This window comes from Abramis brama (genome assembly GCF_963993115.1).
Source record: "Abramis brama genome assembly, chromosome: 1".
Classification (NCBI taxonomy): Eukaryota; Metazoa; Chordata; class Actinopteri; order Cypriniformes; family Leuciscidae; genus Abramis; species Abramis brama.
This window is the reverse complement of record NC_139963.1, coordinates 47,489,812-47,517,582: the sequence shown is the minus strand read 5'-3', so window position 1 is coordinate 47,517,582 and position 27,771 is coordinate 47,489,812. Positions and strand designations below refer to the sequence as shown.

At 41.0% G+C, this 27,771-nt stretch overlaps 1 protein-coding gene across 1 annotated transcript; it reads right to left on the bottom strand.

The window, feature by feature from the left end:
- Window positions 1–294: 294 nt before the first annotated feature.
- Window positions 295–26,822, bottom strand: prr36b (proline rich 36b). Its single transcript, XM_084104221.1, has 5 exons — window positions 26,524–26,822; window positions 13,647–14,329; window positions 12,781–12,874; window positions 5,265–5,479; window positions 295–5,053 (listed from the first exon to the last, which is right to left on the bottom strand). The coding sequence occupies exons 2-5, from the start codon at window positions 14,224–14,226 to the stop codon at window positions 1,398–1,400; spliced, it is 4,545 nt and encodes a 1,514-aa protein (XP_083960347.1). The 5' UTR covers window positions 14,227–14,329; window positions 26,524–26,822; the 3' UTR covers window positions 295–1,397.
- Between the last annotated feature and the right edge of the window lie 949 nt (window positions 26,823–27,771).

The following is a 27,771-nucleotide window of genomic DNA, read 5'->3' as shown; positions in this document are numbered from 1 at the left end:
AAAACAGGCAATTCTTGAAATTCATCAATTAATTCCTTGAGATACCATGCAACTGTTTGTGTTTGGCTTTCAGGGAGGGGTCCTTTTCTGGTGTTCAGTTTAGGAGGAATGACATGCTTTTGAAGAGGGGGGTTATAGACTATAAACACTGACTGTCATTTCATCAAAATACATCTGGAATAAACACCATTTCAGCAGATATCCATTTCCTGTTCAAAATAAAATTCCACAGGAGCACTCGAATGAGAATAGACCATCATGCCACTCAAAAAACAAAACAAACAGGAACAGACAGCCTTGCAATGATGTTTAATGGAATTTTTTGGGGAAAAAACTTTAGTTATTGTGAATCATTAATGTCCAAACATCCTTGGATGGTGTCTGGAAATGGAATCATATCAAGATTATAACAATTTCTTAATTAGTTGCACATGCAGTTCCAATTCTTGTTGAAATGTCCCAATACTCACAGTACACTGACCTGCGAGCATCATTTTAAGTTTTACAAATGCAAGAAAACACTTGAATTTCCATGAACAGAAATAGTAGTCCGTTCTGAAGTACAAATGTCCAACTACTGTAAATGAAAGAATCCAGATCAATCTGAGCCCAGTACTTTAAAGCACTTAAGTTACGTGCCAATCTATGTTATCCTTCACTAAAATGCGCAGCAGTAGCCCAAAACTAACAAAACACAAACAAAAATTGGAGTATGACTTGCCATCTAACACTTATTCACCCCCCTATGTCAAACACTTTGAGAGTGAAAAGCTTCTGAAGATTATCTAACCTGTATTTAATGCTAAAACAGTTAGTGCTGGACACTGGAATAGGTTTAAAAAGACAGTAAAGCTACTTTTACAGTGCAGGAAAACTGATGTGTGTACAAACATTAAGGTAAGACAGGGATCTTAACAAATCAAATTAAAACAAGAAAAAAAAACCAAAGTATAAAAAATTGACATTTGATTGGTAAAAACAGTAGGATAAATACAAAGGTAGTTGGAGTCCACCAAGTGTTTTTTTTTTTTTTTTTTGCATTTTTGTCCTTTCATCAAAGGACGTTATCTTAACTTAGTCTAACATTGCAGGTTCAGGGGTGCCATGAAGCGCAGTGTTATTTAAAAAGTACATTCTAATAGAAAATGAGAATAGCTACTGTACATACACAAATTTAAGCCATACAATCATAACCATCACCGTGGTAATAAAAGAACAGAGAGCAGCTCAGACAAAGCTATAATCCCTCACCTGGCGGCTCCATTTTGTCTTTCCCCTTTCTATTACTTATTTCTATTAATTTCTCCGCTCGCTAACCCCACATTTGGAAGAAATGAAGGACACAGGGTGGGAGCTTGGGGTCTGGGGTAGACAAGGTGCATTCCGAAGTAGGGACTTTATACGTTACCTGCCAGAAAGTTATCAGTCTTATCACATATAGCAGAGTAGTAAGGTGGCTGGCCGTCTGAATCGTCCCCATGTTGGGGTGAAAGGTGCATGGGGGACTCAGGATCCATTTCCTCCATAGAGCCTGGGTCTGTCTTACTGCACAGCATGTAGTGCTCGTCAAACCCAGCATCTCTCTCTGTGGGCTCGCTTATAGGCAGCAAATCCACTGGGCAGCCCAACAAGTCATCACTGTAGGCGGTAGCTGCTGGCAGGGTGAGCTCCTTGATGAAAGAGGGATCCTTAGCCTCTTCCGGAAGCTGCTCTTCATTTTCCAAGCTAAAGATACCTGGGCTCTTTCCACAGCTCTCAGCCATGGAGTGGGCATTGGAGATGGATGCAGAGCCGTCAAAACCATAGGAGGCCACAGAGTTGGCTGACTGAGGCGTATCACCATCTTCCTCTCCAATCTGTTCAGGGGCCTCCTCATCCTCCTCCAGGGCTGCAAGGTTGTGGGGGACTGTGGTGTTGTCATCAACTGTGACATCAGGGTCATTTATCTGCATCTCACCCTCTGTATCACTGGCCTCATCACCGGAGGTTGATGGTGATGATGGAACAGAGGCTGGCGCTGTTGCGGCATCACCCAGTACCTCATCGGCCGGCAGAGTTTCTGCCTCTTCCTCTTCCCCATCACAACGCTCAAGGTGAATACCAAGGTCCTGCTCCATGTCTGTCTGCATGGCAGGGACTGGTGTTTGCTGCTTGTCTGATCGGGACTCTACACCTGAGCTGCTGTCATAATCCCGAAGCTCTTCAGGTGTGCTGGTCTCACTGCTGCTGTGAGCAGCCAGGGCTGTCCCACTGAGAGTGCTGGACTGGGACATTCCAATTGCAGGAGCAGCTAAGATACCTGACTCTGCTGGGACAGAGCTCCCAGTATCCTTGCGAATATCAGATTGAGGTTCTGATGCCTGAATCAGGGGTGGACTCATGTCCAGAAAAGCCTCAGCTGGGGATTTGGGTGGTGTATCTGGATCAGCTGAGAATTTAGTGGTTGTGTCTGGATCGACTTGGAATTTGCTAAGTGTTTCTGGCTCTTGAAATCTTGAATATGACAGGCTTGATTCAGACAGGACGGAAGCAGGCTGGGCCAAGGGATCAGAAAATGGATTTGAATGACTCCATGCTGCTTTCAAAGGCATAGATGGTGCTGCAGCAGTGTGACCCTTGAGATCTAGATGACGCTCTTCTGTGTAATCATCATCATCTTCATTACTATCATTTCCACAAACTCTTTCAGCCATGTGCCTGTGGACCATTTCCACATCTTGGTCCTCCTTCTCTAACTCTTTCTGTTTCTTGTAATACTCATCATCATGCTCTAAGCCCAGATCCATGTCTTCCTTCATATGCTCATCTTCCTCATCATCTTCTTCATCTTCACTACCGAAAGACTGAATTCCAGGAGGCCCTGTGAATGGCTGTTCCCTGTCTGTCTCGCTCATGATGAAGTCCCCTGACTTTTTAGCACTGCAGCTGTCTTCAGCATTGAAGGGAGATGTCACTTCTGAGTCATGTTTGTTACTGCTGTACATGTCATCTGATTGCATCATACCCCAATCACAGCTGGCAAAATCTGCCACCCCCTTTTTAAAGTCATCTTCTTTCTCTGTTTGAGGCACTGATTCCTTTATGCCAATCTCTCTAACCTCTTCCTCCTCCTCCTCCTCATCTTCATCATCTTCCTCCTCCTCTTTCTCTTCCTCCTCCTCTTTCTCTTCCTCCTCTTCATCATTGTCTTCATTAATCTCTTCTTCAGCTTTCTCCACTGCCTCTTCTCTTTCTTGCCAGGGGCAGGCAGGAGCCGCACTTCTGATGTGATCCACACCAGTTGAGCCCAGCAGACCAAAGTCTCCCATCACATTCTTTGCTGCAGAGGGCATCTGTATATCATTCTGCTCTTTTTCATCATCATGCTCACTTTCTTCATCCTGCTGACTTTCCTGCTCCTGGTTCTCTATGGTCGCAGTGCTGGTGTACAGTGAAGAGCTCTGTGTCCACAGTTCAGCTGGACCCTGCAAGCCCAGTATGGGAGCTGAGCTTGGGAGCTCGACTGGCATGAATGTTGGGCCAGTGGGAGAGGATGGTGGGGACAGTATTGTGGTGCCCAGGGGAGACACAGCAGGTACTGGTTCCTCCAGGCTGACCAGATCCACTTCAGCAGCCAGTTGAGACATGGCATTATCATCTTTATAAGTGTCCATGCTCAGGGGGACATCCTGGGGATAGACAAGCTCTACCTCATCAGAGGTAGGAGAAATAACAGGTGTAACTGTGTCTTCGGGTTCCTCATCAAAGGCAGGAGGAATGACAGGTGAAACAGTTTCAACAGGTGTCTCATAAGAGGTAGGGGGAATGACAGATGTAGTTGTGTCTTCAGGTGTTTCTTCGGAGAAAGGAGGAATGACAGGTGAAACAGTTTCTTCAGGTGCCTCATAAGAGGTAGGGAGAATGACAGGTAAAACTGTTTCTTCAGGTGCCTCATAAGAGGTAGGGGGAATGACAGGTGAAACTGTTTCTTCCGGTGCCTCATAAGAGGTAGGGGGAATGACAGGTGATACAGTTTCTTCTCGTGCCTCATCGGAGGTAAGGGTAATGAAAGATGTAGTTCTATCTTCAGGTGTTTCTTCAGATGCAGGAAGAATGACAGGTGAAACCGTTTCTTCAGGTGCCTCATAAAAGGTAGGGGGAATGAGAGATGATACAGTTTGTTCTGGTGCCTCATCAGAGGTAGGGGTAATGACAGATGTAGTTCTATCTTCAGGTGTTTCTTCAGAAGCAGGAGGAATGACAGGTGAAACTGTTTCTTCAGGTGCCTCATAAGAGGTAGGAGGAATGATGGGTGAAACAGTTTCTTCTCGTGCTTGATCAGAGGTGGGGGGAATGACAGACATAGTTATGTCTTCAGGTGTTTCCTCAGAGACAGGACAAATGACAGGTGTAACTTTGTCTTCAGCTGCTTCCGTAGGGGCAAAGACAGATGTAGCCGTTTCTTTAAAATCATCTTTAGAGTCCTCAAAGGAAGCAGGAATGAGAGTTGTAAATGAGTCTTCTAATTTCACCTCAGAGGCAGCAGGATTGACTTGGGTAAACAAGTCCTCAGGTGCCTCTTCAGTGGCAGCAGGAACAAAAGCTGTAGCTGATTCTTCGGGGGCTTCCTCAGAGGTCACCACAGAAACAACAGCAGCAGCAACAGAAGCTGCAGCAGTGGCTGCAACCACAGCAGATACCACATCCTTCTTCTCAACCTCTGTGGCTGCTACGTCTGCTGGCTGGGAGGCTTTAGGGCCACCCTTCACTGGCATTGGAGTGCTACTGCCAACTGACTTCTTTGGACTGCTTGTTTTAGCACTTGGCTTGCTGGCTGTGGTCTTGGAGCTTGCACTGACCTCCTTGGAAGGTGTTGCTTTGCTCTCCTTGGGTTTACTAGTCTTAACATCTGCCGCCTTGCTGGAGGTGGTGGGCTTCTTGGAGGCTGATTCTGCCTTTGCAGTGGAGGCTGACTTAGGTGTGTCAGGTTTGGTGGTCTTGGCTGGTGCTGGCCGGGTAAGTGGAGAAGATGTGGGCTTCTTGGTTGCTGGAGTGGATGGCTGCTTACTGGCATCTAAAGAAAACAGAATATATAATTTCAAACTCGGTATCACTCGGTATCACAATTTAAATAGCACTCTAAATACTGTAGACTGAAAGTATCTATTTTATAAAATATTTACTCTTAAAATATCAGTATTCAAGTATTTAAACACGGTATGAATGCTCCAAGGATTACATCTGTACTACATGGATACGTTTATTGTATTCCACGAGGTGCCCACCTTTCTTGACAGGTGTTGTGGTCTTAGGAGTCTGAGTGGGAGTGCGACCAGCAGGGGGTGCTGTGGTTTTAGCAGGAGAAGGTTTAGCAGTAGTAGATGGTGTCTTGGGTGTAGCAGTAGTTGGTCTGGATGTAGATGTCTTGCCAGGAGTTGTTGGGGTCGCAGGCTTAGGGGCAGCAGGTGAAGAACGAGCAGCAGGAACAGAGCCAACAGACCTGCAGATAGCAGTCAAATCTTAATAACAGGTGTGGTGAGTCATTAAGGCATTTTTTAAAGGGATAGATCACCAAAAATGAAAATTCTTTAATCACTTACACACCCTCAAGTTGTTCCAAATCTGTATGAGTTTCTTTCTTTTGTTTTGTGTTCAAAAGAAGAAAGAAACTCATACAGGTTTGGAACAACATGAGGGTGAGTAAATGATGACAGAATTTTCCTTTTTGGGTGAACTATCCCTTTAAGTCGAGACTTTAGAAGAAGAGACTTCAGTTGAGCTTTCATGTCCAGCTAGGACAAAGACCCCTTTCAGTTAAACAGCAGAATGAAAGATCACACATAGAAGTTCTGATACTAGTGTGTATGAGGACAATTCCATCTTCCTCTTCTTATGACATTTTAGTTGTAGGTGATGGCCCATATATCCCATCTAGAGCAGTGACTCATTGGACAGAGGTTTGTTAGTCACAGCACAGAAGGCCAGGACAGGCAGCTCCGTAACACAACCTAGAGCGATGTTAATACTAGCAAAAACATTCTCCTCAAGAAAACCCCTCCCCCAGTTATCTACCCATAATGCATCTCTTCTATCCTGCAGTGCCTGACTCAGTGGTTATATACATGTTTTGCCCTGAAAAAGGGATCTAGTATCTGTCCACTCTGGTCTAGTGCGAGTTAAACTCGGCACACGCCAGTGACTCAATACTTGTCCAGGTCAAGTCTGAGTAAACTAACCTACATCCTGTGGGTCTGGCAGGAGCTTCTGATTTCCTCTGTCTACGCTCCACTGCATGTGTCTCTCCTGTTCTAAATAAAGAGCTGGAGAGCACGAGGCTGGGCGACAAGGCACAACGAGCACCATGTAAATCTTTCATTGTGATGAGTAAAAATAACCATGCAAATCCCACTCGGGAAAAGATTATGGATCTCGCTAAAATACATGCTCTATGCATTCCACATTTCATATAGGCAAAGCACTTGCGGGGATGAGATGCTACAAAATTGTGGTGTCCTACATATGGAGTATCAGGTGAGAGAGTGAGTGGATGAGCAAGAGAGAGAGAGATCCTGCAGTGAAAGTTCTGGAACAAAGAGGGCATGTCTATAAACAGATAAACCTGACAGAGAAAACCACACATGAATTAATGCAGTGGTGTGTTGTAGCTCCTCAACCTAGTTTCACTTTACAAAAACACTTACTTAAGCTCACAACCTGGATTAGTACATTAGTCTGTGAGCCAACTTGATAATTAGGCCTGTGTACAGTTCATAAAGTAGGTGTGCAGTTTTTTTTAAAGATGGCCAATATATTTAATAATATATATAATCTATATTATTTAATTATCAATATAAAATAGAAGCCATCATTATAAACATCATGATGAGCCCCAAATATTGATCTTAATGCTTTTTCTCTCTCATTAAGTCATCTCTTCCTTGAATTTACCAGCATCAAAAAGTCATACTTAGTAGACCACAGTAAAGACACACAGCAGGTTGGAATCATAGAGTCAACATATACCAGGTAGAAAATAAATAATTATTTAATGGAACATTGGGGAAAATTGTGCCTAGTATAGGGAAGAATGCACTATGAGATGAGAAAGACAGAGATGAGAGCGACAGAAAAAGAGAGCGAATGAGAGGTTCTATAAAAGTCTTCCTCTTAATCTCAAACATAAAACTGATATGTATAATCTATAGTGACAGGATGACTCAGTTTAGGAAGAGAGCTTGCAGAGATTAGCAGAAGCATCATTGTCTTGGAACACATGAGACAGAGAATGAGTTCAAGAGAGTGTGGGACAGAGAAACAAAAACCTCATTATTATACAATGAAAGAATACAGTGACCAGGAGTTGTCAAGTTCCAAAACAGGCACAATAATACACCATAACAATAGTTCATATGACTTGTGCACTATATTATTTGGGTCTTTTATGGTACGTTAATAGCACACTGGTGTTGCTTAATTGTCCTTTCGGGAATTTAAAAAGTGGTAATTTACTGCTGTCAAGATGATCTTTTAATAAAACTTGGCTGTCTATGCAGCAGAAATATGAAGAAATATTGAAATCAGTGTAACATGACTAGAGAAAACAAGAGAAAAGGGGCTGTGGCATTTGCTTTTACCAAAAACTTTAACACCCACAATGCACTTTGATTTTGGCACACCCATCTGTCGATCCGACTGTCCGTGGGCGAAATACAAAAATGTGGAAGTTCAAGCTGTAGTTTTGACAAAAGCCCTGGAGCTGTCAAAAGACAGTTGCTGACAAATAAACAGTGATATATGGGTGCAGATAATATCGAAAAAGAGTGCACATTGTTCATTTACATGCACTCTGTTGAAAATCTGCAAGCTTATCTTTGAATTTTCTGCAAAATATAGAGATTCATACAGGTTCGGAGTAACATTAGGGTGAGCAAATAATGCCATTGATTATCATCTATCATCATATGATAATGATTATCATCATTATCAAGTAAACTATTTCCCTAATAGAAAAAAACAAACAACAAAAATAAACTAGGCCATCGCTTTCCATTTTTTTATCCTCAATTGAGTGTAATTTGCCGTCAGATCTGTGTCATGGTTGGGGGCAAATACAATGCAGATTAAAACCCAAAAATGCACAGAAGCTTAAAAACAATCCAAGCACATTGACACACATGCATTTGCATGAATTGCCTCAAGCTAATGGCACGCAATTCAGGCATTTTATAGATAGCACTTTAATGATTTGTGAGCGACGGAGAAGCCTGGAGTCGGATTATAAACACTGTTTAACTTGCTGTTACATTTGTGAGTGACAAAACTTTCCCTGAAGCCACAACGGCAATGAGGAAGACGACCTCCTCCTGAGCCAGTGACTGGCAGACTATGGCTGATGAGACGTTAATAAGGCACTCTGGCCTAAAGGGACTCTTTAACCTCAATAAAGAGGTTCACGTCCCTTCAGGTTGAATCCCAATGCATTAGTGAAGCTGTGATTCAGCAGCGTTTGATGAAATTGCGTCTACCTGCTGGCACTCACCTGCTTGTCAGCTTGCTGTGTTAGCTTAATAAAGGCCAATAGTCGTTCATCTGAATAAAATTTGATCTATGTATTTTACCCCAACAGCAAAAATGGTCATAAATCTTAATGTGCACATCTGCAGTGATTTCTTGGCTTGCGGCAGCAAATATGAATCAAATCAAAGATGCCTGTAAACACAAACTCCTGCACTAACTTGACAGCACATGCAGCCATTTTGTTGTTGTTTAGTGGCTTTCAGACTGTGCCCCACAGAAAAGACCATATGATTATCTTCTGTGGAAAATAAAATGTGGCTATTTGAAGAATATCTTATAAAATAATATCTTATAATGCCTCCATTCAGTTTCATTATACACCATTCTACAACATTCTTACTTTTGTGTCCCATGAAATAAAGTCATACAGATTTGAAATGACACGAAATTAAGTAAATTACTATTTCTTGTTGGTGAGAACGATATATGTTTTAAGGCTTTTAAAATTCGAGGAAACTAAACAATTCAAAAATAATCCGCAGCAGGTCACGGCGTCTCACAGATAAACTGAAAAGACAAATGTGCATGTCCAGAAAACAGCCATGTCAAACTGCAGGAGCGGGACACCAGTGAACACGCACAGCCTAGAAAGATGGAGAAATCAGACAAGCGAAGAACACGCAATCGCTGCAGCAAACTCAGAATCACTGAAGTGTTGTAAAGCATCCATCAAGTTGGCTGTTGGGCACTCAGAGACATGCACGCTCCATTTAGAGATTAGGTGCAGTGGCTGCAATAAAACATCTCTCTGGAGGTCTAAACTCTAATGAACGAGAGCCAAAGGGACAAAGAACGAGAGAAACTAATTTATGAGAAATGGTTTAGCAACAGACGCACCCTTTACCGACTAGCCCATAGCTCTTACATCAGTATGACATCATCATCAGGAAAGAGCTCATCCATTAAGGTTGCACTACGACATAAATCAAAATGATTCATATTTCTGGCCAGTTCTTTCAAGTCTGCATTACACTAGTGCAACTAGCATGACTTGCATTCATCTTTGCACTGCTTTTATCGACCAACGCTGTGGATTAATTTGAACACGACCCCATTTGAACACGACTGTTTTTTCTTAATGTTGAAATACTTGCTCTCTTTATCTCTCAATCTGGTTTCTGACCGCTTCACAGCACAGAGACAGCGCTCATAAAGATAATAAATGATATTCGCTTAAATACTGATACGGGCAAATTATCAATGCTGGTACTACTCGACCTCAGTGCTGCATTTGACACTGTCGATCATAACATACTTCTTGACAGGCTGGAAAACTGGGTGGGGCTTTCTGGGATAGTCCTAAAATGGTTCAGGTCATACTTAGATGGGAGAGGTTATTATGTGAGTATAGGAGATCATAAGTCTGAGTGGACATCCATGACATGCGGAGTCCCTCAAGGCTCAATTCTTGCGCCACCCCTATTCAACCTGTATACACTCCCACTGAGTCAAATAATGAGAAAGAACCAAATTGCTTACCACAGCTATGCAGACGACACACAGCTCTACTTAGCCCTATCGCCTAACGATTACAGCCCCATTGACTCCCTGTGCCAATGCATTGATGAAGTCAACAGTTGGATGTGCCAAAACTTTCTTCAGTTAAACAAAGACAAAATTGCATTTGGAAACAAAGATGAAGTTCTCAAGGCGAACGCATACCTTCACTCTAGGGGTCTAACAACTAAAAATCAAGTCAGGAATCTCGGTGACTCTAGAGTCAGACCTTAGTTTCAGTAGTCATGTCAAAGCAATAACTAAATCAGCATACTATCATCTGAAAAATATTGCAAGAATTAGATGCTTTGTTTCCAGTCAAGACTTAGAGAAACTTGTGCATGCTTTCATCACCAGCAGGGTGGATTATTGTAATGGACTCCTCACTGGCCTTCCCAAAAAGACCATAAGACAGTTGCAGTTCATACAGAACGCTGCCGCCAGGATTCTGAGCAGAACCAGAAAATATGAACACATCACACCAGTCCTCAGGTCTTTACACTGGCTCCCAGTTAAATTTAGGATTGATTTTAAAGTATTATTACTGGTATATAAATCATTCAATGGCCTATGACCTCAATATATTACAGATATGCTCACTGAATATAAACCCAACAGATCACTCAGATCATTAGGATCATATCAGCTAGAAATACCAAGGGTTCACTCAAAGCATCGTGAGTCCGCTTTTAGCTATTATACCAGCTGTTTTCACTATATTTTTTTCCACCTTTTTTATTCTAAACTGTTTTATTTATTCTTATTGATTATATTCTTTTGATTATTTTAATTCCTTCTATGTAAAGCACTTTGAATTACCATTGTGAATGAAATGTGCTTTATATAAATAAACTTCCCAGCCTGAAAAGTGTTAAACATTGTAGTGCTTTTAAAACATTGCTCTATTTAGTTCAGCAGTCCAACTGCAACATTGGAGAATGTTTGGAATACCTGTTTGGAAACAGTTATAATTTTTTTGCAAATCTGCGTGGTGCCGCTAGTAGAAACTGCAATCCTTTTAAAATTGCTATTTTATGTAGTAATGTAAAAGCTTTTTTTCACCATTAATGCCAATGGCATGTTTTATTTATTTAAAATCCAGTAGGTACAGAAGATGCAGAATTCCCTGTACAACCTCTATTGCTAAAGGCATATATGCACACTACACAAAGACTCTTCACACTCACACAAATGCAAAGAAAAAATGTGCTGCGCCCAAAATGTAGTCATATATTACTGGACTGTGAAGCAAATGTTAAATTAATATTAAGACACTGCAGTCAAAAAAAGTTTTGTTATGCTGCTCAACTGCACAAATTTTGTCTTCCTTGGCCTGAGGTAGCATTAAATACGTGTTAGATCGAAGATGCCCACAGGGTCAAAATAACAATACAAAAAAAAACCTCCTGCACTAATTGGACAACAAGAGGCCTTGCTGCCATTTAGAGTTTGAGCTTACAATCATAATGAGGCAGAAACAGAAAACAAAGGCTCAGGGTGGATTCCCCAGATTATCTTTCCTAAACCCAGTGCTGGAATATACTGCAGTGCTATTAGTGTAATTTACCTTTCCTTTTCAAGCAGTATGTGATGTAATCTGTGTTTGAGACAGCAGCTTTCTTACTCTAAACACCATTAATCTTAAAATAAGCTTCCTGTTCAGCTTTATGATGTGTGAGGAGTCATGGCAGAGCTCTGTTTTTGACTTTTCTACCATGAATATGAATAACATCTTAGATCAAATTAATCATACAAATTGTGGGCAAGTATTTTTGCCTATAAAAAATATATTTGTCTTTTGTTGTCATCTTTGATGGGTTACTCCTAAAAAAAATTGTTTACAGTTTTTTTTTAAATGATATACAAGGCTACTAACTAACTAAAACAGCAATTAATTATAGAAATTACCTAAAACTGCCAAAACAGAACTTTGACAGACTCACTTTTGTCCTTTTTGCTTACTTTAAAAGCACTGGGGGAAAAAACACACACTTCAAGCATCTTATAAGGAAAAGAAGATGATCAACATCTGTCAAAATCTAAAGAGATCTGCAAAAATGTATGGTTGCAGGACCAAATATCACATTACAAAAGTTCACATGCTACAAAAGTCACAAAAACATTTTTCCCCCACCCACACATAACATCATGGGTCTGAGCTCCTTTACAGGCCTCAGGATGTCCCTCATTGCCTCTATAAACAAGTAACAAAAAAACTCCTTCACTGTTCATGGCTGTCTGCAGGCATCTCAAAACAGCTCGGATGAGCTCAATGTTATGATTCCCAGCGTGACTAAGATTGTGTCCCTGCATGATAACCATCCTAACCTCTGCTTCTGTCCTGGATATATTGAGATCTGCATTATATCAGCAGACGAGACGAGACTGTTGGTATAATTATGGAAACTTTCTGGGGAGAGTCTAAGATTTCTCTCAATCATGAGAGAGTTCCCCCTCATAGTTTTTTGTAATCAGGAATTTGAGGACTGTGCCAGTTAATTTCCAAGCAAATAAAATTATTTCCTGTTCAGGCTTAGAATTGATGCCTAATGCTTTAAGAATTCATTGAATGAAGAGTAGTGATTGTGAGAGATGTGGACTGCAACGTGAGGCTGAATGAGCAATGCCTGAAGGACTTTGGAAGAGAATGAGCTACTGCAATGGCCCACATTGCGGAGTTATAATCTACAAACCCTGGGCTAGGAGCTCAACCAATGAGACGCCTACCTGGTTGTCTTGGCGACAGGTGGCCTATCAGGTTTGGGAGAGCCAGTGGTGCCGGTCTTGGTGGTGGATGCAGTGGCAGGCCTTGAGGCTGGAGCTAGAGTGAAGGATGATGGTAGGATGTTTAAAAGCAGTGAACAATAAGACAAATACAGAAAGTTAATTTAAAATTTGATAATGTGCTACACCAGAATTGCTTTATTGAAAAAAATAAAATAAAATCTAGCCTACATCAGGGGTCTCCAACCACACTTCTGGAGAGCAACAGTCCTGCTAATTCTAACACATCTGAACCAGCTAATCAAGGTTTTCAAGATAACTTGGAAATTACAGGCAGGTATTATTGGAGCCGGGCTGGAAATTAAGTCTGCAGGACTCCAGAGCTATGCTTAAAATCACCCCCATACCCTCATTCCCTATTCCCTACATGACTCCACTAATATAGTCCATTTGAAGGAGTGAATGAAAACGAGTGAGTGAATTCAGAAACTGAGTGCGCCGCTTTTGCGTAGTTTGTGCTTGCTGTTTAATAATCATTTGAAATGTAGCAAGCTGGCAGCTCTAGTAGTAAGATGAAAAGATTTATCTTGAACTCTGTCATGGAAACTAGCATGTATAAACCTTAACTAAACAATTTAATAGTCAATTATATTATGCTTGAATTTATGAATTTATACCTGTATGATATTACGCTATACCCACATTGGACCTGCGGTTTGGAAAATGGATAGATGTACGATTCAAGACCCTATTTAAGGGTATAGGGGTTGTTTTCGGATACAGCCCTGCTCTCCAGGAGAAGGGTTGGAGACACCTGGCCTTCAATGAACTTCAAGAATCAAGAAGCTCAGATGATTCTTCTGACTTACCTGTAGTTTTTGGTTTAGACTTCAGGCCATTAGCTGGTGCAGCAGGGGCTTTCTTGGGGGGCTGCGCTGTCCCTGTTGTCTTCAAGCCATTGGCTGGAGCACTGGCAGGTCTCGCCGTCCCCATCGGCTTCTTCTCAGCCACCTTGGTAGGGGTCTTGGTTGTGGGTGCAGTAGTGGAGCCAACTGGTTTTTTAGAAGCAGAAGTGGTAGAGGTTTTCTTCTCCAGGCTTCCTGTTGTGGTCTTTTTGGTGACTCCATTAGCTTGCGACTTCTGTGCCCCATTTGTTAGACGGCTTTGAGCAGTGGTGGGACGGGAGCTGGTTGTGGATGCCTTGGTACCAGCGGTGGGTGCCTTTGCTTTGGCAGGAGCCTTCGTCTTAGCTTTGGGGTCTGCAGGCTTGTCCTTTCCAGTCTCATTGGTTGCTGAAAGTGCCTCTGATGGCTGTGGTTCACCTTCTGTTTGCATTGTGGGCAAAGCCTGGTCCTGAGCTTCAACCACTGGCGCCACCTCGATCGCAGGACCTGCATTTAATGCTTCCATTGGCTCCATTGTTGCTGTGTCAACACCATCCGGTTTCATCTTGTCCTAGTCCTGGAGGTCCGTCTCAGCAGGAGAGAAATCAGGAACCCAGGACTCAGTGCACTAGTTGGAGTCTACTGCTATCAGACGGCCTTCGATTGACCTGAAAACAAAAGCAACAAAATAGTTATAGTCTGATTTGAGACTTCAGACAATAAAAAAACAAGTCTGAGCAAGACATAAATCTGTACCCCCTCTCACTGGTGGACAGACCTAAGAGAACAATCAGATAAAGAGTCAGTTTGGTTAGCATGCAAATGCTTGAAGAAACCGCTTAAGAAAGAGATTAGGAATGAGGCAAATAGCCTGCTGTGCCGAGGGAAAACAACAGCTGATTCAGAGCTTGTGGATCTGTTTAAACTGTAACCAAACTGAATTAAAACCACACAAGATGATGTTTCCATCTATTACGAGCGATGGTTGGCATAAGATTACAGCTGTCATTAATACCGTTTTACATATGGCAAGACATCCATCATAAGATTATTTTGGTGCCATTTCTTGTGTAAAAAAATATCTGGGTTTTCAAAACCCTTTGGGGGGATTTCTAATTGCTAACTACTAGCAAATCAGCAATGCCAGATGCATTACCCACAATGCCTTGCTGACGCAGATGTTGTTTGCATGATTTAAGAGCAGCAGCTCCACAGCAAAGTTCATCCAGTGGAAGAGGCCAACGAGAGGAAGTGGCTTGGCTCAAATGAGCATGGGAAAAAAATTACTGAGTAAGAGTAACACTGAAAACGCACACTCATAAGGCAGACATCAGTGTCACCGGACACCTCGTCCTCATTATATTACAGAATCTTCCAGTTTCTTTCTGAGGGCGACATTCATTCCTCCACCCCTCAGACTCATTCTGCCCATTACAAAATCTCCTCAGTTAGTCCTCACACAGATGGTCCAGGCAGCTGAGCATCCCAAATGAGAGAAACTTGGGGGAGGGGGAGAGAGACAGTAATGGAAAAGAGAGAGAAAGCCCCGGGGAAAGAACCCAATTCATATTTGCTGCCAGATATGAGAAAATAGACATGAAAAGATATATTATGTCTTAGACAGAGATCTATCTATGGCCATCGGTTACTGATAGGAATTGTGTACTTGATGACATTAACAATAACCACATTGACTTGAAAACAACTGTTCACATGGCATATGAACAATAGAGAACAATTGATGAACAATGAACAATTTTTTAGACCTGCAGATTGTTCACTTTGTTCAAAACAGGGACTTAAATTGTTACAATGACACATATTCTTCTTGAATATGCTTTCAACTGCAATAACTAAAATGCTCAGAATCAGACAGTGCTGCTTTTTACACACCACATTTCCCATTATGAATTATGATACAGTTTGGTTTGTTGGGGTGTTCATTTTCAATCAGGCCGGGACAACTTTGTTCAGGCAATCTCGGACTGATTATTTTGGTACGGATCCGAGTGCAATTGCCATGTTATTAGATGCCTAAATGAACCCAACTACGCAATCACAAAAAGTAACTATATAGTCGGATTAAATAATGCATTAGTTTGTAATGAAGAACATCAAAGATTTTAGCTTTTTAAACAAACTCAACCACATGCAACATCACTTCCACCTCAGAGAGCTCAAGGGCTGTTTTCCCTGATGAAAAACATCTCCTCTAGATCACATCTCTCTATTTTAATATTGCTTATAAATACAGGCTTTGTTGCATCCGCTCTACCCATTCTGACTGTTTTTCTCTTGCTATTGATCCAGTTTGGAATGATAGATGAGAATCAGATGCAAGAACGTCAGGTGGTGGAGAGCTGAAGAGATTAGAGGAGTAAAACAGCCTCCTTCCGAGAGGAAAACACACTCACCATCGCATGGCCTTACGACCTTAACGATCCTGCTGAGGGATATAGACAGCTTCCTCTGCATGTAAACAATAGTGACCCGGGGGGGTCAGAAGCCTATGCTGTCCATCTAATTCTGGGGGGAGGATCTGACCTCTTCTGACTTCTGATGACCTACAAAGTGGCTAATTTCGACAGGCAAGTATGAAAAAAATAGTTTTTGGTACGTTTCATCATCCCTCAATAAATCATTTTTATTGAAGGACATACAGTTCTTGAAACTTCTGAAATCCCAAAATTAATCGTGGTTAATGTGTCAGCGCTCCCAGATTGTGTTAATACATTTAAAAACAAGGAGCTTTGTCATAATTACTGCAGAAATACCCAATGTGTCTATAGGTGTATTAAATAAATAGGGGGCACAACATGGTGGAGGCCTTCGAATATTTTGTTGGAAAATGGGGGGCCTTTTGAGAAAAAATAAGATTGAGAACCACTGCTTTAGGAAACCTAATGGCCTACTAAATCTACAAACCTATAGTGCTACAAAATCTTTGTGATAAACACAATGTCATTTAATATAAAACCTAGCTTTAGGGAGCACGAGATGGAGAGAAAATGACCAGAAAAGGTAAATATGGTGGCTTTGTGACCTTACAAACATAACACCCATCGTACCTACAAACCTTCTTAAAGCACAAACCCTCTTACCGACACTCCGTCACTCTCAGGGACGAACCTGCACACGCCTCATGCTTAATGCCTCATCCAATTATCGTAACCAATCCCTGTGCAGGATCCTAATGCTCCTGAAGGGATGACTCCACTCTTAACAGTAGCCGGGCGAGAAGCACTCATCCCCTGTAGACCCACATATGATGTAAACAAACACTGCATACACAGAAGCGTTGCATACCTTCTAGAATCAGTGTTTTTGGCAGGTCTCCAGCGACGGCGCATTAGTCTTTTAATTGTCCCGCCGCTGAACCACAGATCACCCTCATGCAAACTGGGTCATCGCCGCATTGTAACGGCAAAATGCACTTTGCCCTCTTTATCTGAGGACACAGCCATATGCATTTTTAAGTACTGCATTGTGCCTTAAGTTCCCTGTGTGCAAAGCTTGCTTCTCACAATCAGCTAACCACTGTGGCACAGCAGGTTCTAACAGGCTAATGCCATCTTAACTTTAGCCACTCCGGGCCAAACCCACATGTCTAAAAACTGAAGAACAAGAATACTGCAAAAAATCTGAATAGCTCACTATAGGAAATGTTTTTACCCCCTTTGAATCGCAATCAATGGAGAGATTGTGAGAGATGAAGCACAAATTTGCACACCGCCGAGATGCTGCATGAATCGCATGGCTTCTCCCGGCCCGTTTGCATGCACTGGGGACATCGTTGTTGGCGGCGGGCCACTGATTTGGCGTTTAGTCAGAGGGCTGACTAATTTGTCATTTGCCACAGTTTAGGATTTCACATATCAAATCTGTCCGGCCAATTCTCCATTGTGCCTCCGATCAGATAATACACACTTAAAAAAATGAGTAAGGTTTTTTATGCATTTGAATTCCATATATATTTTCCATACTGGCACATATTTGGCACACACATTTTTAACTAATAAATGAACTTATAACTAATAAAACTAACTTATAAACTTAATGTGATAATATTTATCGAAACGTACAATTTCTCCAATGCAAATATGCCATGATTTTTTGAGTGCAGAAATGTATGTATGACTGACAATGCATCACATGTAGATTATTAGTTTTTGTTAAAAAATTTGAATAAAAATGGATGGATTTTTTTTTTTATATGAAATAAAAAAAATAATCTTATATTTAGGCCTAAGTATTTTTATTTTGAGTAAAGCATCTTTATGCACCCTCTAACCTCCCCGTCCAACCCCCCACCCCGTGCCCTCCGGAGGTTGCAGAAGTCTCCCTCAACCCCTGTCTATCAGTCTAAAACAAGGGAACACTGGCTCTATTCAGAAAGGACCACCACAAACAGGGGCACCGGGGCTCCTCATCGGGGTGGGGCGGGAAAAGGGCAGTTTGCTGGTTAAGAAACACGCTAGTCTGAAGAGTAAAAGGTCAAAGGGTTTGAGTAAGAATCTGTAATCAAATTTTTCAGGCATCTTCTGAGCATTCAGAATAAAGCAAGAATAAAACCTCACGTCAAATCTCATATGCTAATAAAATCCATGTAAAGCCACAGCAGGGAGGAACCGAATACAGTAACACTATCAATTTATTTACAGGGCACATTAGTGGTAAAAATTCAAATGTATGACAATTTCTAGGTAAACTGATAGCTATGGTTTTTGTTTGTTTCTACAAACAAAAAAACAAAACACCTCATTAATTTTTCTGACCCCCCAAAAATCTGACCCCAGTCTAAATTAAAGTGTTATTAAATTAAACAACAACAAAAAATATTGTTTACTATTACAAGTTTTCTGAAACGTTACATTGAAGTATGCAAATGAGGCATTATCTAATTAAATATGCACTAATTTGCATATATTTTCCAAAACAGAAATCACTGAAAGCCAGGTTTAAAATACAATCAATGACCAGAAAAAAAATATATTCATGTTTTTAGGAATAAAATGTTCATTGCTTAAATTAACCACAAAAAAGTAAAAATCCCTCCAAAATCCCCCAAAAAATCCCTCCATTCATATAATGCTAGCCTTCTCTACAGCGGCACAAGCAAAAGACTGACTCAAGGTGTGATTGAGGCCTGTGTCACAGAACCGCTTTCATGAGTCCATGAATAGTCCATGAATAGTCCATTGGACGTTGGTGTCCATAACACAAACACAATTACATAATAGCACTCAAGAGCGGACGGCGTCTTAGACGCATCTGTGTGGAGATACTGGTTCCTTCTCTATATGCCAATCACATGACTCTCTGACTGAGCCCATTATACAGCATACTCATGCCGAGATGAAGTTGGACGGCCCGAGGTGCATTGCAATGAAACAAGTCACCAAAGAAGGGATTGTTGGGGTGGTGGCCCTCGCGGAGGAGGGAAAAGAGGATAGAAACACAAGGAGGCACATGACAGGACCGCTGCTGTCCAAGCTGACAAAAGCCACTTTACTGCCCCCGCTGTGGAGATTGCGATCGCGGACAGCGCATTCCCAAAACACCCTTGGCCAAAGGTTGGGAAGTCGCTCTCTGTCCAACACACAAAAACAAACAGATCTGCCCATTCAACGGTACAATCCGCAAGCGGAGCGAGGAAAGGAAGGTAGTGACGTCAGGCTGTAAGACACCACTTTGAGTGTATTACCCTCATGGGACTTGATGGAAACAAAACCAATGGTAAACCGAGACTAAACTAGCTGTGACTGAAGAAGCTTTTCCTGCCCGGGGCACCAATTACTCCTGCGGCAGACACCTGGACAGCATCCAGGTGACGAAGAGGTAATCCCTGTACTCTAAGGAAGATTTACGTAAGGTTTCTGGAACATATGTTATGCCTGGGAGTGAAACACTCCACGACTGTCTGAGATGCAACAGATTAGTGACCTACAAAGGGATACTTATAGGCCGTTTGCGCTGGATGTGTGCTTGCGTTCTGTCTGTTTTGTACTGAGACCCTAAAGGGGACATTGTGATGGAAAAAGCTATTGTGTGTGCTCGCCAAAGTAGAAGAAAGACTTTTGCCTTCTCCCAAGTAACTTTGCACTCTCTTGCAAAACTTTTTCATTACCCCAAGAAACTTTGTGTTTGCACACAAAACTTCTGCCTTCCCCCAAGAAATTGTATATTAAAATCAAAACGCTGCATTTTTTGGGGTTTCTGCATAATCTGCCATTTAACCTCTATATAACTGCAAAAATGGAGTTTGCAGTAAAAATTATTTACACATTAGTGTGATAAAGAAACATGCCTTGATGAAGAAAAAAAAAAAAGCATGGACGTGCTTGATGTTAAAGAGTCTTTAAGCGCACAAAATAATTTTATTTTTATTTTTTATCTAGCATCATAATATGGTAAATGTGGTTTATAAAAACAATTGCAACACCACAAATCAGTGATTTTGATATATATATATATATTGATATTGATATATATTGGTGAATTCCCGGTTGGACTGAATGAATGTCAGACAGATATTTTTGTTTGTCATGTCATGCATCTTGTGCCATAAATGACAATCTTTTAAGAAGGCTTAGCAAATGAATAACTTTTCTGTTCTATCTTGCTGCAGTCCGTCTAGTGGTTTGTGAACATTTACTTTTACATTTATGCATGTGGCAGACACTTTTTATCTAAAGCGACTTACATTGCATTTCAAGGTACACATTTACATTCTTATCAGTTCTTGCTTTCCCTGGGAATCAAACCCATAACCTTGGCATTGCAAGCGCCAACGCTCTACTGTTTGAGCTACAGGAAAGTTAACATGAGCGCTTCCATTGTAAAAGGCCCCTTAAAACAGCACTGTAATTTAAGGAAATGCAATAAAACTGTTCAAATAAAAAATTCTGTAAATTGTGCATTCGTCTGACACACAACGCCAGAGAAGGGTCACATGACCAAGGGAGCTGGTACCAGCACCTCTGTCCATCGCAGGGAGAAACATCGCAACCAGCGGCGGACCAACTCGGTCCCCTGGGGACAGGGAGATTAACACATGACAGAGCTTGTTAACTTGGGACAAAGCATGATGCTAATCCTGTGCGATCCTCCGATGGACACCCGCACAACGGGATGCACACAGGACATGGGCCAGATATGTGCGCCAGCATGTGTACCATGCCACCTGGCGAAGAGAAATTATGAGATGAGAAGGATATTGATCAGAAAGAGAAAGTGCAGTGGTCGCAGCACAGATGGGAAGTGCATTAGCAGAACATGTGGACATGCTGAAATTGGGAGGTTTGGGCGCAAGGGGGCCTTTTAACTAATTTGTAATTTGAGGAGCTGCTCGATTCTATTATCTACTGTGAGCACAAAAAAAAGAAGCTGAAGAACCAAATTACATAAGAGCTGATAAAGTCCAGCTGGTGGGGGGTTCGATCAATGGCATCTGATAGTGTGTGTTTGTTTGGGACAGTATGGCCACAAACGTCATCTGCACTGGACAATAAACGTGCCCTTCAGCAAACAGGAGGAAGTGACACTCACTCCACAGGAAATGACTGTACCTATAAGAGGATTATCCTTCTGTTCACAGCTGACCGGCACCTTCCAGATGGACTCTTGAGCCTCTGTTCTGACTCAACAAATAAAACTTTATAACATGCCCGTTGGATAAATGCAAATCTTCATGAAGCTGTATACAACCAAACATTGGTTTTAGTCTGTAATGATAGGGGATCTCAGCTGGTCAAGCCAAAGGTTGTAGGTATAAAATCCTGCAAAAGCAATTCTCCTTTCACTGTTGTGGCTTTGAGCAAAAATATTCACCCCCTGGTTGCTCAAGACAGACTATTTTTGTGCTAAAATACATTGTAAGCTGCTTTGGATAAAGCTCTTCTAAATAATAATATCCCAGAGTAAATCTAATTGCTCAGGTTGTTTCTGGCAACTATCAACCTCTCAAATTTCTCACACAATTAGAAATTAAATACACATAAATTAGTTATTTTTGACATAGACAACAGCTATATTTACAAGATATCACTAAAATACGGTTACATTTGTTAACATTAGTTTACTACATTAGAAAAACATAATTCTCTAACATTTACATTTTAGTTCATGTAAATTTCAATTGACTAATACAAAAGTTGAACATGAATAACAATGGACAGTTGTGTATTTATTAACAAAGATTAATAAATACTGCAACAAATGCGTTGCTCAGTTATTTAATGCACTAATGGGACCTTATTGTAAAAACTCATGTGGATAGCTGCTAAGATCATTTGATCTTGAAATAATTTGGTGAGAAATGTTTAAGGTCATAATGATTTGGCATCTTGAGCACAATTTGAGACATTGCGATACCTTCTGAAACTCTAGAGGAGGAGCACATGAGATTTTCCTCGAACAACTGCAATAACATACATTGATATTTTAAAATTATCCCACAGACAGACTAGAATATCACAGAGAATTGGGATGCAACCACCCAAAACACACAATGCTTGCACAAAGCATTGTGCATAAAACTCAAGTTTATTTTTACATGGATGCATCCAAGTAATATTTTATGAACACTGTAAGCTGGATGCTGAAGGAAATTTAGTCTCATGCCTTTATAAGTTTGGTTGACATTTTCCACTGCATGGAGCCCTACGGCATCAAGACACCTAGTTTTCAGGGTTATTTTAATATGTACTTTCAGACACTGCATGTGAACTATAACCTTTATAAATGCAGTGGGGTCAATACATCCATTAGTAAATTGCCGCACCCCATGAAATCAGTGACACTCTCAAAGACGCCATTCACTGAGTGACATCTGCCAAGACCAGAACAAAGGACCAAAATGCATCAAGACAGGACTGCATGTCTGCTCTGATATAATGTTGCCTCAGACGGAGATTAACACAGCAAGAGCGCTACAACTGCACAGCAGACATGTTTACAGAAAGCTGAACTGTAACCAAAAAACACACCCCAAAAAAGCACTCAGAACCCTGCAGAACACCACAGCTGCAACACAATATCCCATCCAAACAGAGCCAACTGTCCTCTGACAACTGCTCAGCCCCAAGAGCGCTATCTTTACCAGAGGAGGGAGAATTATCAGAAAACGACAGATGACACAGGAAAACCACTGAAACTTCCTCTTGGGACAACAGTAAGTGTTCAACACACTTTCAAATATAAAGGCTCCAAAAGAGTGTTTTCTTATGCAATAGAAGAACCATTGGTAATTTTGAGGTGACATAGTTAAACGTTACTAAATGCACTTATGCACTAAATTATGCATAATTACAAGTGAATAACCCTAAACCAAACCCTAACCCTAACTCTATAGTAAGTACATGTAGTTTATTAATATTATTACTTATTTGAGTCTGTACAATGTAACTACGTCACCTTAAAACAAAGTGTAACCAAACCATTTTTGGTTCCTCAAAGAACATTTCAGTGAACTGTACTTAAAAGAACCAGTGTGAAGAACATTGAGAATCTAAAGAACCATATAGGCTACAACCTTTAGGTTGTTCTATGGATGTTAAGCCTGGGACACACCAAGCCGACGTCAAAGAACTAGCGACGACTAAGTCTGATCGTGTTGTTGCCTCTCACCGGCTGCGTATCGGCCAAAAAGCTGCGCTTGGACACACCAAAAAGTCTAAAGGCGACTGTCAACTAGCATGCGTGTAAGTAAATATCTGTCTATTTCAGCAGGTATCAATAGTCTATATTCGTCATTCAAAAAGGGAAACCGAAAGGAAAGGACTGCAGATATACAAACCATAAACAAAGTATCGCTATCAATCACGCTGATCACTTTCTTCATTCCACTCGGCTCATGTTATTATGAAAGCATTCTAATGCTTAGGTAAGATGACGTAAAAAATCATATAACAGCCTTCTGTTTGTTCCGTCTTGACTTCTTTGCTTGCTTTCATCACTTTCACTTTTATGACACCGATTCTACAAGCTCAATTTACCCCCAAAAAACAAGATGGCGTCCAACTAGAGCCAACGGTGTGGAACACACCAAAAAAAGTAAGCCGACTGATGCTAAAAACGTTGGCTTGGTGTGTCCTGGCCTTTAAAGGCCCCCTGAAATCAAAAAGTTTTTTAGCTTTTAATATGAATATGTTAGTCTTAAGGTTCTGAATAAGCTGGTGAGTTCCAAAACAATGACAAAATTCGCATTAAGGAGATATAAGCATTAAAAACTTGCAGTCTCTCACTTCCGCTAAAATGGATCAGGGATTTTTATGATATCACCGGCTTCAGCTTCTCATCACATCTTCTGTCCAATCAAATGCTCTCTAGAATCTAAAGCTCCACCCCCTATGCTATAAATACAACCTGGCCAAAGAGACTGTTGAAACGTCACGGAGCAATATGGGTTGGAGAAAAACAGTTTTATTCCGTTTTTGAACTGTACGTTGGTTAAGAATGAAATGGCTAGAATTTATTTACACCTCTACTATTGAATCGGATTCGCTTCCATGGTGCTGTCAAGTACGACTCGCAGTCTGTGAGGTAAACTAAACGCTATTGGCTATTTGAAAAGGGGGAGGAGCCATTCAATATGTCCCGCCTTAGCTTCCTGTTTCAGTGGAAATTACGTCAACGCAGATACAAAGCTGCGTGTTCCAAGACACTTCAGTGGACCTTTAAATGTTCTTTATGGAACCATCCATAAACCATTTTTAATGGTGGACAGTGAGCAAGCAAACGTTGGTGGGCCAGATTACGCATATTAGTCACATTCTCTTATGTCACTTTAGATATTCATAAACAAGGATCTGACCTTTCTGATGCTATTTTCTGTAAATTGTTCTCTAGCAAAGCCAGAGCCAATCCCACCCCCAATTCCTTATAAAGTCACACTACCCATCATGCCATGACACATTTGTAATTGCTGGCAATGCCGACCCCCCAAGAGCCTAATCCCTGTAGGCCGGAGTTAGACAGCCACAGCATTGTATCGGGATCATAATATGACAGAACAATGACACTGGAACAAAAATGGATCTGAAATAATTAGAGAGAGTTGACCTTGCATATTCTGAATTCATGTACACTGACATCTTAAAATAGTCTGTATTACTAGAATTGTTTAATCCTCCCTAAAATTATATACAATATCCCAAACAAAAGCAGAAGAGATAGATCTGGAGCTGTGAGATGAAGGCCTCAGGGGGTCGAGGCATCCGTCTTAAACCTTTTGTTTGCCGAGAGGAGAGAAGGGAACTATTAAGCAAGACAATAGGATGAACTGACTTACAAAGCCAAGATTTAGCAGCATGAAGTAGCCAAACCAACCTGCACCTGCTGCGAAGAGCGTAATTTTGACTCAAGTTGCGTAGGGATTTGAGAAGAAAGCAATGCCAAGAAACCACCCTGTTGATTTTCACTGGCCCTAAACAATGAATATACCAACATAGAGCGAAAAAATACCCCACAAGCCCTGTGCAAAGAGGTCACCCGGGATCCTCTCTAAACTCAAAGTACATTTCTAAAAAGATAATGCAGTCAGATTAATCGCTCCTGGTTGTTTTTTATATGCAGAAACATCAATACTTCACAGTAGTCCATTGGATGATATCGAGCTGCTGGTTGTTAACTCTGTTCTGTATCTCGTAAAAATGAACAGGGTGTAGACAGCTAAACTGCACCAGCGGGCGTGTATTTTGGAAGGTTGGGTCCCTTAATTAATTCCTGCGGTATCATTACTCTCGTCTTTCTCGGCGTTGATGGTGAAACACCTTTAACATCCATGGAATCTTTCCACTGCACAAAAGATTCGTTAGATGTTAAAAATATTCTTCAAACTAAGAAAAGAACGGTTCTTTTATATGAAAGGTTCTTTGGGGAACTAAAAATGGTTCTATGGAATCACTGCGAAAACTCCCCATTGGAACCTTTATTTTCAAGCCTGCATGAGGTCATTACGTTGAGCTTTACTTAAAAAGCACATACACTTATACTTGTATGGATTAAATATGTGAATATAGTTTATATATGTTACTTCTGATACAATCCAGTATAATAAAGCCTTCATATAGGCTATACCGGCACATTCAGTCTCTGTTAACTGTAATACATTGTATATGGACCGGTAGCCTATGGTTTTTATACTATATTATACGCCTATAGACCGAAGAATAGAACGGGTCATATAGTATGTAACGGGTGTGTGAATATATTGTGTATGAAGCGGGTGTGTGAATATATTGGATGTGGAGCGGGCGGGTGGAGGAGGCGTAGAACAAAAGAGCTCGAGCGAACGCACGAGCGGAAAGTTTCACTGCATCTGCTTCACACAAAAAACATTACTCTTATGAAAACTGTATTATAATTTCTTCTTCATCATCTGTCATTGCTATATGTGTTTTCTGAAGGACTGTCCGTGATTAAATTCGGCCACAGCACGAGTGGGTTTGGCGTCGCCGCCCAGACATCCACCGTTGAAACGGACTGAAAGGATGAACAAGGCAACACGGAATAAAAGAAGGCAATATATGCCGGTTAACACGCAATAAAAAACGCTAAAACAACTAAACAGATTGCGTGTGATAGATGTAAGCCTATAAATCAAACCGGTGTGAAACCTGATCGCTTCAGTGGCATTTTCATCTGATGATCTCATTTAGGCTATTCCGCCGGCACTATATTATAATGACCGATGTGAACAAGAACTCATAAATATTCATTTACATATCAATGCATTCAGTCGTAAATCATGCTGTTGAATGAAATGCATCTCTTAAATTGGCACTGACATTTATTAATTCGTTCTGACACAGTGAAAAACGTGTTTAATGAATCACCGCTTGTTTCTAGGGTGGAATCTTACCGAATTTATAGCGCTTTTCCCCCAGCAACGCCCAGTCGGTACTCGCGTCTCCTGCGGTTTCTTTCCAAGCGGAACACCGGTGGTCAGCGATGTGAATCGAGACGAAACCGGCAACAAATGTTGAGATTTAAACCAGAAGAGTGAAGCTCTGACGGAGACTGTGTGAAGCTCACTGACTGACTGTCTACCGGTGATAAAGAGATGTGTGCTTCTCCTCCTGGCAGCAGAGAATGAAACGACGCTTGGCGATCCGCGCACGCACGCGCACACGGTACCGGGCGAGAGAGAGAAAGCATTGAAAAGGATGAAAAGCGCGAGCGGCTTCGGTTTCTCCCGCCAGTGACCAATCAGCGCTCAGACTGAGATTTATGCAAATGAGGGATGATGTCATCGCACAGGCCACCCCGCGTTCTTTCTTTCTCCCGTTCTTTACGCGCCATATCCCTCTTCTTTTCTTCTGCCCAGACCCCAATGCGCGCCCCTGCCCCCCACGCCCGCGTTCCCGCCGTTTCTTTACACTTTCACTTGTGCTCTCAAGAGAGAGACACACACACACACACACACACACACACACAGGGCTGGGTTAATATCAGTAGCCTAAATAAAACTTAAAAGCAATAAAAAACTTTTCGTTTAGCAAAATATAATGAAAGCGCTAACTTATTTTTGTTTAATGTAGTTGCAAAGGCAACATTTTGTCTATTATTTTTGTTTAGTTTAAGTTGAAGTATTAAAATAACTAAGTAATACTGAAATAAAGCATTTTTAATGTTTATTACTAATAACTAATAAAATGACTAATACATTATTATAATTATAATAATTATTACTAATAAAAATGACAAAACACAAATTTACTAAAACTTTATATGTATCAACGTATTAACAAAAACTATAATACTATTAATGATACTAAAATAAAAAAGTAAAAAAAAGTTGTTGCCTAAAAATGAAGTCATTTCAACTTAAATTACATTAGACTGACTTGTTGAGTCTTGTTAACTTATATATATATATATATATATATATATATATATATATATAAATTGCTTAACTTATTTTGATGAGTTAAAGCAATGTAAAAACATATGTTGTCATAATTTATTGATCATATCATTTTTTTTACAGTGAGCTGCTATTTTGCTGCATCAGATTGTGACCCAATGCAAAATATGGCCCAACTCTATACACAATTATTAAAATGAATCCAGCTGAACAGGAAATCTGACCATTGATGGGATTTGGGCA

Excerpts from the sequence above, each read along its gene's own strand:
- prr36b (XM_084104221.1), bottom strand. The coding sequence starts at position 14,226 with ATGAAACCGGATGGTGTTGACACAGCAACAATGGAGCCAATGGAAGCA. Across the intron at positions 12,875-13,646 it reads GTCTAAACCAAAAACTACAG|CTCCAGCCTCAAGGCCTGCC; the intron begins GTAAGTCAGAAG and ends CCTTCACTCTAG. Across the intron at positions 5,480-12,780 it reads CCTGTCGCCAAGACAACCAG|GTCTGTTGGCTCTGTTCCTG; the intron begins GTAGGCGTCTCA and ends TGCTATCTGCAG.